General features: G+C 30.2%; 1 protein-coding gene across 1 annotated transcript; it reads left to right on the top strand.

Annotated features, from left to right (window-relative positions):
* Positions 1-9,133: 9,133 nt before the first annotated feature.
* On the top strand, positions 9,134-10,172 carry LOC111410549 (glycine-rich RNA-binding protein GRP1A-like). The gene is made up of 2 exons (XM_023040955.1): positions 9,134-9,391; positions 9,640-10,172. Exons 1-2 carry the CDS (start codon positions 9,278-9,280, stop codon positions 9,994-9,996), a joined length of 471 nt encoding a protein of 156 aa, XP_022896723.1. The 5' UTR covers positions 9,134-9,277; the 3' UTR covers positions 9,997-10,172.
* Positions 10,173-13,193: the final 3,021 nt, after the last annotated feature.

The raw sequence follows: 13,193 nt of genomic DNA, 5'->3' as shown, positions 1-13,193 counted from the left end.
TATATATATATATATATATATCAAATAATAATGTTGTAGAAAATTAAGTAAATAAATATTTAAGTATTTTTAAAGAAAGTCAAAAAAACTATATAGAAATGGCGTCTGAACTCTGATGGTTATTTTGATGTTTGAACTTTGAACAATCAAACTTTGATATTTCTATGTGGGCGGTGTAAACACTAATGAAATTGTTTGCTGGTCAATAATATTATAATAATTGAAGTTAACGTGCCTAATTGTGTGCTTGATAGAAATTAATCTTTATATTTACAATATTATTTTTACTATTTTAATATAATAATGTCCAAATCAAATACAAATATTAATATATGGAAAAAGAATACTTTTTTTTTTTTTGATAACCCAGGTGTCCCAGCTTCGCCGGACTAAATCCTGGACCCCTAGCCCCCGGCCCCTTAGTGACTAGTGGAGGTAAATCGCGGTATATGCCCAAGTTGACCAGGGTCCGTGCATCCTTTATACTCCTGGCCCCAAGGGAGCCTTCCTCCATGATTATTATATCACCAAGCTGCTCCAACCAAGAATGGTTATTACATCACTTAGCTGCTCCAACCAGGAATTGAACTCCCCACGCTGGGATTGCGAGCCCCGCAATGCCCGTCCTTTGCCAACTTGGATGTGCCCCGGGAGGCGAAAAAAAAAAAAAAGAATACTTTTTTTCACCATACATTAATCATCAACAAGTAAAATTATACTCTCGAGTCTCGACTGTACCCAATCAAATATATGTCAATTTAAAATTTGTTAAATTATATTTTAGAAATTACTACAATAGATTTTGTAGGATATGAAAAAAAATTAGAAGATATATAATATATATTTAGTACGAACACTTTATATTTATGCTGTTAAATATTCAATTTAATACACAATTTTCTTGAATGAAAATTAAGTAATTACTTGTTATTTAGTATCAGATCTTCTTAAAGAAAACATTTATGATAAAAATTATAGTGCAAAATAAGGTTCTGTTCACAACAACAGTGTAAAATTGGGCCTAAGGCTATTTTTAGCATTGCGCCAAATTTTGCACTAAATCTTGCACCAAATTAAAATTCGTCTCCAACTATTACACCAAATAAACAGTATTTAACAATTTTCTTTCCCTTTTTATTCTTTATAATATATTTATTTGAAATACTATTTATTTAATTATTTTATGAATGCATAAATTACTAAATGAATTACGTTAAATTACGGAAAATATTGAATTCATTAATAAATCATGTTTGTTATATTTTAAATTTTTTTCTTCTTTTAATTAATTTATCAATTATTATTGCTTACATTTTAAATGCAAATAATAATAATAATAATAATAATAATAATAATAATAATAATATAGAGAAATGTTATTTGGCCAAGGTCCGTGCAAATGACCCTTACCAAATAGCATTTCTCTGATAATAATAATAATAATTTATTATGTTAAAAAATATATAGCACAAATGACATAAATACCGTTAATCAATTTATTTGAAAAGGAAAATCAAGGATAAAAATGATTTTGACACTTGCAGCATTTTGGTGCAAAATGGTGCAAAGTTTGATGTTACATTGGAGGTGTTTTGCACCATTTTTTGTGTATTTTAGTGTTTTGGGGGTAAGCATTGAAGATGTCCTAAATTTAGTCCAAGTTTGATTTAGATAAAAATTAAATTTTTTAATAGATTTTGATGAAAATAGAGAGAATTTGTGGTTAAAATTCATTGTTGATTTTTTCGTTAAATTTTTAATCTAATTTTTAAACTAAACCAAACGCGAAAGTAAATATTAATCTCTAGCGTTAAAATGGTAGTGGGCATGAAGTGAAGTGATCTTAGTGATATTGTTAGTGCTAGAGCATTAGTTTGATTGACAATTAAATGAATGATAATGAGACTCACTTGATAGTATTTATCATGTAATGTCAATTCGGCTACTCTGTTTAGCATCAGTAATATTAAATAGCCACGTTTTGATCGATCGGGCACATATCCAAAAAAGTGTGTCAACTACGAATTGGAGTCAAATCAGAAATTAAAGTATTAAAATTGATTATAGACATTTATACCATTTAAAATTTCAATAATGAAAAATGAATATGATAGTGTAATTGAAATATTCAGCCTTGCTCCCTGTCTCGGCTGGGGGATAGGGGCACCACTGTCTTCAACCCTGTCCCCCAAGTCGGGATAGGGGGCTTTATTATGGAATATTTGAGTTCTAAAATTATCAAATTTGACCTATTCTAGTTTTGACCAGTATCTCATTGGCTACAAAAACTCATTTTAAAATTTAGCTGAATACGTATGTTTGGCCTCATTTTTTTAAAATTCATTTTCAACTAAACATACTTTATAAGATAATATTACACATCAATTGAAAATTATTCCTTATTTTTTAACCACATTCTCCAACAAAAGACTATTTCAAAATTTATTTTCTTCAAAATTTCCATTAAAATGAAGCCCAAATGAAGGCTTAAGATATGGAAGTGAATAATATTAAGATTTTAGGTTCTTTTCTACCTTCTTAAATTTGAAGAATTATTATATTCATTTGACCAAAAAAAAAAAAAATTTAATTTGGTTTTGATTATTACGCGACAGTCCGTACTTCGACTTTATTTGAGGTAAACATTATAAATTTTTTACAATAAATTAATAACACATTTTGTGGGAAATTTCAATGCTAATAACTTGAAACCGGCCTACAAATAAATTTTACGGAATATATACATTTTGTGCTTCTTTATAATTATTTGAAAAACCCGCACAATTAACAAGATCAACTTTCATTGCTATTGCTAATTTGCAACACACACATTATTAAATATAAAATCATGCATTGATTATAAATTACGGGGTGTAATCAACTAAAATTTTGATTGATTTTAAAAAATTATAAATTTTAATATATTCCCTCAAATTCCATAAAAAATCTCATTTAAAATGGTGAAATTTTAAAGATTTTGTTATAGGCATTTTTAAGCTTAAAATCTATCTATATCTTTTAAAAATCTCGCTGTTAATGAACTCTTTATACATCCACTAATCATGTATGATGTTTGACCTTTATTGTCCTAGCTTTGAATTCCGTGAGCATTCCAGACTGTACCATTGTTGGAAGAAATGCTCATTGCTTTTTTTGTTGTTGCAAGAACTAAACCAAGTGATCGAAAGATAGTACATAAGGGCACCTCAATAGACCAGAAAACGGAGTTACAGATCCTGATGGACATGTGATGAATGTGAGAGCATCTGCCCCATAAGCCTATATGTTGAAGAATGGGAGGGTAGAGAACAGCACAAGGCCCTAGGTTGACTTGCGACCAAGACTCCTTACCACTCGTGCCACTATGCTTGGGAGGAGTATTTCAATTTTAAGTAGGACTTATAAAGCTAGTGTTTGTCTTTCTTGGAAAGCACAATCAAGATCAGCATGAGCGGGGGGCTGAAAAAGACGAAGAAGAGCTTTTTTAATCCAAATGGTCGCCGGTTGAAAATCGACTTATCTACTTTAGCATTTATCTGCCACATATGAGTTGATAGAGAAGAATTAATGAAAATACGTAAAATTTAAAGGATTTCATTAAAATTCATTAAATGAACATGAAATTTGGATGAAGATAAAATAAATTCTAAACAATTCAATTGCCCATAACTTATTTGTAGGAAAATTATTAATTAAATGTGTTTGATTGATTTAGTTTTCAATTAAAATAATTATACTTTTTCATTTTTTATTGGTAGATTGATGTGAGAGAAAGAGATTCCTTGAAAAATAAAATCATAATCCCGAAAATAAAATCATAATCCCCCTAAAGAAATATTTCCCTTGATTTTGAAAAAAAATATGATCACATGACCAAAAATAAGAAAATATTTTTAATGGAAAAAATGTCAATCAAACTGCACAAAAGTTGGAATTTAAGTGAAAAAACACATTTTTTTTTATAGAAAACATTGATAATCAGATGCACCCTAAAATCTTATTTAGCGACACCTAAATTTAGAACTTTTAAAATATGTGAAAATCTTGTTGAAAACACTCCCTACAATGCATAAAGAATTATATTAATTTTTTTAACAAAGTCGGCCGTTAAAAATATAATTGAGCAATAGTGTATTTTATTCGTTTTTCATCCTTAAGTGGGCATTTACATCTACTTGCTATATGGCACGCTTGAGGACACTATGTTCTCTTATATTTTTAATTCCACAAACTTGATCAAATTCAAAGAATCTTTTCACTTTCATTGGGTTTCAGTGCATGTTATTAGAAAACTGTCTTTCAACATAATTTCACATTTGAATATGGACCTGCCACTTGCTCTATAGGGAGTTGGTAAAAAGATAATTGTTCGTTTCATTTTAAATTTAAAATAATAATAATAATAAGCATTCAAATTCATCGCTTTAAACCTATACTATTGACGCGCCTACTTCTTCATTTTGAAAATAAGTAAAATTGTGCTAACAAACTCCTCGTGGACTCAAGTAGGGCGTATTTAGGGGAGCAAACAAAAATGTTGATTTTTTTTTTTTTAATTTTCTTATGTATTAGCGCAATTCATCAAATATTTTAGTTCACTGAACACTCTGCTATGAACTTGACCATATCATTACGACTTCTATTGCATACATCCGCTCACGCCTCTATAGCAAGAACCAGGTTAAGGTGGAAGTGGGAAATATGTAGGGTGCTGGGGATAGCTTAAACAAATTGAGGGTCTTAGACAAAAAATAAATAAGACGTAGGGTGACTCAAGATCAAAGAAGAATTTTTGTTTTTCCCCCATAATGATCATCACTAAATAATGGATTTGTTCAAATATCTACCCACTTTATCACGAGACGGGATTGAATGATTGGTATTGAGATGTAGAGTGGAGGTCTTTCGGACATAACTTGGATGTGGGATAAAATTGAATTTATATTATTAAAGTTTTTTATCTGATGAGAAAAAATGTTATGAAAGCACAATTCAAAGGTTCTTAAATAGTAGTTACACTAATCTATAATCTACAAAGATATATTAATTAATAATATTAAAATATCACATCAATGGATAATCATTTTTTGGACGATTTTAACCCTCCTACAATTCAATTATTTTTAATACCTTACTTTTCGTTTTTCGATATGTAATAAATACTACATAGTTATTGTCATCTATGAAATTTGTGTTATTAATTCTCAATTAACTAACATTCACATTAACATATATTTAATGTATTTTCACTTGATGAATCTTAAATTACGTGAGTCTAGAGTTATTATGGATGAATTTATTCATATTCATATATCTAGAAATTTTAATGAATGTTTAAATTTATGTATTAACAATTAATTTTCATGTCTCAAATATAATATAAAAAGATTGCTCATTTATATTATTTCATCATTACAAAAATTTGTATAAAAAAAATTGAGTTTTGAGAGTACAATTTTCTTTTCTTAAATTTCTATGCTAAATTTTATTTTATTTTTAATTTGTCAAGACTCATCAAATTCGCTAACAAATTGGTACCAAATATTACTTTTATATCATTTATGAAGTATTTTAGAATAACGTGCAATACACGTTCAACTTTGACCAGTAATCTGCAAATGTATCAATATGGCCGTAAACTTTGTTAACATTATCAAACTAAAAAAAGTGGTAGTTTTACAAAAAGGATGATTATATTGACACAACAATTTTTATTTGTTATACTTCATTTTAATTGCAATTAAACTCTTCAATCTTTATTCATCATAGAAATTATTCATTCAACCATTTTCATCGAAATTTTATTTACAACCTTTCATTAATTAATACTTCTTGTCTTGAATGATGATTCATATCAAATTAATTTGTTTTCATACCTTGAAACAAGGAAAAAATATCTTTTACGCATTTTTATTTATTTATTTTTCAATATATGATGGGAAAATAAGTTGTTTTACACCATTTCATTAGACTTTTGGACGTAAAATTGTTATTAAATATAAAATGTGTTGACTAATGAAAAGTTGAGGATAAGAATGACTTGAAAAATCCTTACGGGCATAAGTATTATAAAAATTAAAAAAATTAAAAAATTTCTTAAGTGCTATTAAAATGTGGCGTAAGAAATAATTTTGTGGGGGTGGATATAATTAATTATTCTTTTATAAAGTATTTCTCAACATAATTAATATGTTAATATTTTCTTAAAAAAATATATTATTATCACCTTAATATTTACCTTGATTTCCTTCCAATTCGCACCCGTTAATGCCTCTGGCTCTAGCAATGTACACATATTTTACAAGTTGGCTGTCACATATAATATATAAATACAAACACGTGTGTAGATACCCTTTGCTATACAGCATGATTGAGTAATATTATTTTGTTATTTTTAATTTCCCAAATCTGATCCAGTTCACAGATCCTTCACTTCTACTACTTTTCAGTTCATATTCTGGCAATTTGCTTTTGAACAAATTAAAAAAAATTCATATTCTAATGATTATTATATTTTTCAAATTCGAGTTGAACGTTCGAATTCGAATGAAAGATTATACATAAGTCTTTCAGGGTCTGTTTGAACCAAATTATTAAAAAAAAAATATATTCTTAAACAGTCATTTGACATCATTTCAACCACACATTTTTCAATAAAATAATATTACACGCAAATCAAAAATGTTTCCTTATTTTTTAACAACACATTTCTCATCAATACATTATTCAAGAATACATTATTACCAAAATAATGTGATTCAAATACCCCATTAATTAAAAAATTTGAACGTCTCAACTGCTAAAACACAAGACAGATGATCATCAGTTATACTAGATTATGACATCGTCCGACTCTTATAATAATATTATATTGAACTACTTTAATAAAGTATACTGATAGAATTATTATTATTTTTCTCTGTATATAATTATGAAAATTGTTAGACTTGTTGGTGGCAAATAAGCGTGGGATCATGAACCAGTTGTCAGATCCATGATTTGACTTTTATTTGCTTGTTTATAGATAATTTCAAGATTAATAAATGAAGTGTCATTAGAGATATAATTTTTTTTTTTTTTTTTTGCTCTTTGTGTAATTATTTTATGATTAGAAGTACCAACAATCACTAATCTTTCCAATTTTTTATTTAATACGGAAGGTTTTACATTAGAGTCTCTTATAAATCGATGGATGTATCTTTATTCTAAATTTAAATGCATTATATACTTGAAATAAAAATAAAATATTTTTTTTCGTATGTTTGGTCCTATTATAATGAGAGGAATAATAATTTTTCGAAAATGTATGGTTAAAAAGAAGGATTTTTTTTTTGAATTTGCGTGTAATATTATTTTATTAAAAAATGTGTAATTGATAAAAAGAGAGGAAAAAATAAATTATAATTTAATGGAGAATAAATGGGGGCCCAACGGGCTAAATTGCTGTCCTTCCTATTTCCAAAATATCCATTTCTATAATGTGGCTAAAGCTAAAGAAAATAGAAGGTGGAGTGATGTCATGATTTAAGTGCATTAGAAGGTTCAAGAAGTAAGGTTTTTGAAATAAGTTTAGGTTCTTGTACGATGAAGATTAAAATAAAATTTTTAATAGATTTTGATAAAGGTTGATGAAACATGTGATTAAAAAAAATTGGAGATCCCATTAAATATGGTTAAAATTAATTGTTAATTTTGAATTAGATTATAAATTTTAATATTCACCAAACAGACGTTAGAGGGGAAAGTTCAACTAAGGATAATCTAAAATAGTGATGCTGAAACTGGAAGGGTCTTCGGCCTCCTCGTAGACTACTAGAGGCCCAAAAACTGGACTAGGGGCAGATAAAGCCGACCTTTCAATTCCACAGATTGAGCTGTGTCCCTTGATCCAATGGGTTTTCAAAAAGATTTGGGCTTAGCTGTATAGGCCTACAGTTACAGCCGTACAGATACTTCACAGCTTTGTTTTAGCCCATGTTTTGGTTCCATTTCTTAAAACTCATTTAAAAAAGAAAAAAAAAAATTACCAAATAATAATTTTTATCTAAACAAACAGGAGCTTACATTGTTGTGTTGGTTCTTGTTTCTTGTTTCAAGTTATGCGAAGTTGAGCATGTAATATCTAAACTTTGACATTGACATATAAATACCTTCCATGTGTGATAAGATATTTAAATTATGTAATTTATATTACGTGAATTTTCTTGATTTGACTATTTTTGAATTCAAGTTGTATAATGATCTTATGTTGGGGTGCCAAATTGGGATGCAAATCAATCGCTAGAGAATTATTTTTGTTGTGGAACGTAAAATAGAGTGCAAACTTCATAATTTTTTGATCTAAACATCGATCTTATCCTCCATTTGGAATTTAGGGTTTGTTTGATTGCGAAGATAAAATTTGGATGGAAAGAAAATGAATTCCAGGTAATTGAATTATCTAGAAATTGTTTTCATGGGAATTGTAAATTATTGTGTTTGATTGGTATAATTTTTCACGTGAAAAATGTTGAAGTAAAAGTGTTTTTTTGGTGTTCATTTGGCTTTATTTTATATGAAAATTGTCAATTTAAAGGATACCCACTTCTACTATTGTTCCTAGAATTTGTTTTCATTGCCAACCAAAAAAAAAAGGAAAAAAAAGATCAAAAAATCATCTATATTTTGGTGTTCATTTGGTTTTGTTTTACATGAAAATTGTCAATTTCAGGAATATCTTCTTTTACAATTGTTCCTAAAATTTGTTCCCATTTCCAACAATTAAAAAAAAAAAAAGATGGAAAACCAAAAATCACCTACCCTAGGAAAATAAAAGGTGGAAAATCACGCTTTAAGGTGTTGTACCTAGAAATTCATGAAAAATCAATTCCCTGAAAAATTTTATCAATCAAACAGACAAAAAGTGAAAGTTGGAATTCGAATTCCAAGTTCCATGAAAAATTTCGTGCAATCATACAGGGCCTTAAAGAAGATGAAAATTAATTGGAGATCCATTTGCTTTATATGAAAAGGTTTGGAGGACTGAAGTTGTAATTTTTTATAAAAGTTAAAATATCTACGCTCACAGCCAATCCTAACCTAAAACCAAGAAGCTCAATGAGCACATCCTTATTCCCTTACCTTTGCAAACCCCTATCTAAACCCTAGCCTCGCACGTCTATATAAACACTCCTTTCCCCCACCCACTTTTATCGCTCATTTTCTTTGAGGCGGGCTTTCTTCCGTCTTTTTCTTTTCTCCCATTTTCGTTTTTCCATCTGCAAAAGAATTTGCATCAATGGCTGCTGCAGATGTTGAGTATAGATGCTTTGTCGGTGGACTCGCATGGTCCACTAGCAACGAGTCACTAGAGCAAGCTTTCTCTCAATTCGGCGTAGTCGTCGATTCCAAGGTCTGTTTGTCGCAGAGATCGGATCCGATCCGATTCGGTTTTGTCGACCTCTAAACTGTTACTCATGTTACTGTTACTTTTCTGTTACTATTATTACTCCTGAAATGGTACGTTCCATCTTCCTCTTTTACACTAAAGGGATGAAGATCGAATTGCTTTTCAGTTTTATTTATAGTTGTTTTAACTGTTTTTAGTTATTACCTCTAGATCTGTTTAGATTTGACTGAATTGTTAGTCTTTTGGAACAGATCGTGAATGACCGTGAGACCGGAAGATCGAGGGGTTTCGGATTCGTTACCTTCAAGGACGAGCAGTCAATGAGAGATGCCATCGAGGGGATGAACGGCCAGGATCTTGAGGGCCGTAATATAACCGTAAACGAGGCACAGTCCCGCGGCAGTGGCGGCGGAGGTGGCGGATTCCGTGGGGGCCACCGTGAGGGAGGTTATGGCGGTGGCGGTGGCGGTGGCGGTGGCCGAGGCTATGGCCGCCGTGAGGGAGGCTATGGCGGGGGCAATGGCTATGGGGGTGGTGGTCGTGGTGGATACGGGGGTGGTGACCGTGGCTACCGAAGCGGGGGCGGTTCTGATGGAAACTGGAACTAAGTCCTTATGATTACAGTAGTTTGATCAGTATTTTCAATTGTAGTTTGTTTGGGTTTATTGTTTCCTGGTACCGTCTTTATTCAGATCTTAATCGCAGTTTTACTTTGTCTATCTGTTTAAATCAATATTTACAAGAGTTCCGTTAATGAAAGTAGATTGAGGTTTTTACGAATTAACTGCCTATGCCGTAAGATTCGTAATTTTGTTCTTCAACATGGATAATGATCTCGTGGAGGATGTGAGCGCATAAATATCTAGTTGCTGCAAAAATATCTTGAATAAATATCAACTTTGACGAGTCATATTTACTTTGGATAGTCCAACAGTATATGGAAAAGGCATAGAAAAGGTGGGACAGTCTTCTGAATGACTGTAATATTGATTTTATTTTTCATAATGTCCTTTACCATTACCATTAGAAATATTATTTTATCCTTACTTTTATTATTTATAAAATGTATCCTTCTCATTTTGAAATCTTTTCAATTAAGGTTGCATTTTTCATTTTAGAGAATTAGTCGTGTCTTTACGGACGCTATCTCACAGTATTCAGAGTTTCTATTTTCACTTTTATTCAGACTATTTTCAAAATTAAGTTCTTACTTGAAATGAAATTTTAAAAAATAACTTACACACAAAGTACTACAATTTTGTTAGAAAACTGTCTTTTCCCTCTAAAATATTCATCAAATACGGGTACTTTGGCGTTGCTTACATTCATTCAAAATCAACGTTTTGAAAATCTTTGAAAATCTCTATCTGTACTGCCGAAGAATCATGAGAAACTTAATGAAATTCTTTTATAAAAGTTTTATTGAGCATAACAAATTTTACTTTAATATTCATAAATTGAAATAGTACGTGCTTACAATCTATATTTACATACCTTTGGTACTCACCTTATGAAGAACTTTATAAGTGATTACCTTATTACAAGTTTTGCTATCTTTGGACTATCTAATATTTTTGAATACAAGTGGTATATATACAGATTGCAAAATATTTGAGATGTGTTTCCTCAGAGTGTTTTAGAGATAAGTTGTTTCAAGATATATCTCAACTTTCTCTTCTTGCCTCCTTTCATAGAAGGTTTTGAAAATTTTATCTTGACAGCTATATCCTCCTTTCTTTTGTTGGGCAACTCAGTAACCTTATCTCCACCGATTTCTCCATTATTTTCTTGCTAAGTGGACTTCTCTTTTGCAATTATCTGCCTTATCTTTGATTTTGTATTCCACTTATGACAACCAGTAGGTGAGTGGTCACAATTATGGAGACTTTCTTGCACTATCTTCTGTCTGTTAGTAGTCACAGTTTTTCTTTAATAAATTTCTTTATTAAAGTAGTGATAAAAGGCCACTTTTGTCACTATCACTTTTTCATCTTCGAATCAAAGAATTCTACAGGAAATTCTTCATTGTTGAGAGATGCTTGACTCATATCTTCTACTACTCAATATTCACAATGGTGGTCATTGTAATTTCAGAGTAGTTTGCATAGTTTTTTCGTCATATCTTCTGATCCATGTACTTGGTTTGAGATAATTGCGGATAATAATTGGTCAAGATAACATATATCTTCTTCCTTCGTAACCATCCTTGTATTGGAGTAGATTACATGGTCTTCAGATGGATAAATCCATATTTTTTCTTTCTCAGTAATAATTTGAGTTACATGTTCAAATATTTCTTTGTACCCTTTTGCTCTTCTATAGGGCATCATATTTATAATATTTTGGTATCTATTTTTAACTACCTTTTGACTGGTTGGTAAAAAATGTTGGTTTGTAAGTCCCATTTTAATAACATGGAATGATGGATGTATATATTCAAGAACGGGATCCCATCTCATAGTTGTTGAATGGAATTTGATGTATATGTTTTTGAGTTACATGTTCAAATATTTCTTTGTACCCTTTTGCTCTTCTATAGGGCATCATATTTATAATATTTTGGTATCTATTTTTAACTACCTTTTGACTGGTTGGTAAAAAATGTTGGTTTGTAAGTCCCATTTTAATAACATGGAATGATGGATGTATATATTCAAGAACGGGATCCCATCTCATAGTTGTTGAATGGAATTTGATGTATATGTTTGTTGTCTTGACTATTTCAGTATATCTTTTAACAGCCTTCCTGACGTTGGTCGAAAGTTGGGCTATTTTTTTGAAATCTTTGCTGAGATATATACAGGGTATATTTCCTATCTCAAAACAGTTTCGTACCCAGTTGGCTGGTACTCCTCGATAGAAGTTTATCTTGTTGTATTTTGAATAGTGGAGAGTTTTCATCCACTTTCTGATCTCCAGATATCAATCTGATAAAACATTAAAAATAACAATAAAAAATATGACTTCTTCATGGTTATCTTTTTTTGGGAAATTTTGCCTCATGCATATTTTGACAATATTTTTTGGATCTATTCTTTCAATAGAAAGTTTAGATTTGTGTTTGGCTCTGTGAAGAGCTACCTTTGCTTTTGATATTTTGAATATTTTCCCTAATGGGAATTTTGATATCTTTATTACCAGTAATAGGTTTAAGTATTCCCTGTGAAGGGGTTCCTACTACTTTCTTCTCTTTTCCTTTATCCTCGGGGAGAGCGCTAGTATTTACTGATCCTTGTGAAGGAATACTAGACTTGGTACAAATTACTTCTGCCTCAAGGGTTTTATTTTTGCCTTGAAGGCTATCTTGGATATTTTGAATTTGTGCTTCCAAATAGGAAACTTTTATCTCAAGTATTTGGACTTTCGTCCTTAGTTGCTCTAATTCAATCCCTGTTGAGATAATCAGGAAGAAAGTTAGTTTTTCCTTTTATGTATTCAATATCAAATTTGAAGTATGAAAACCAAATTTGTATCCTGATAATATATCTATTGGCAATAGATGGATCAACATTATTTTTCAAAAAAGTTTTAACTTGAGTATTATCAGTTCTAATCAAGAATTTTTTTGGTAATAAATAATCTTCATATTTTTGAACTTCCCTTTTTACAGCAATGAGTTCTTTCCTGTTCGTATCATATCTCGTTTCAATTTCTTTGAATGTTCCTGATGTATAACCTGCAAGTATCTCAGGACGAGAACAATACTTTTCACATTTATATTCTTTATGATTCTTTTTAACCTTTAATACTGCTCCCCAATAATTATTTGAAGCATCAGTTTCAAGGATAAAGAAATCTTCTTCTT

Source organism: Olea europaea, chromosome 15, assembly GCF_002742605.1.
Source record: "Olea europaea var. sylvestris chromosome 15, O_europaea_v1, whole genome shotgun sequence".
Lineage (NCBI taxonomy): Eukaryota > Viridiplantae > Streptophyta > Magnoliopsida > Lamiales > Oleaceae > Olea > Olea europaea.
This window is presented reverse-complemented; position numbering and strand designations above follow the sequence as displayed.

Bases quoted from the DNA above. Each gene is read 5' to 3' on its own strand.
- LOC111410549 (XM_023040955.1), top strand. From the start codon at position 9,278: ATGGCTGCTGCAGATGTTGAGTATAGATGCTTTGTCGGTGGACTCGCA. The intron at 9,392-9,639 runs GTCTGTTTGTCG...CTTTTGGAACAG, and splicing joins GCGTAGTCGTCGATTCCAAG to ATCGTGAATGACCGTGAGAC.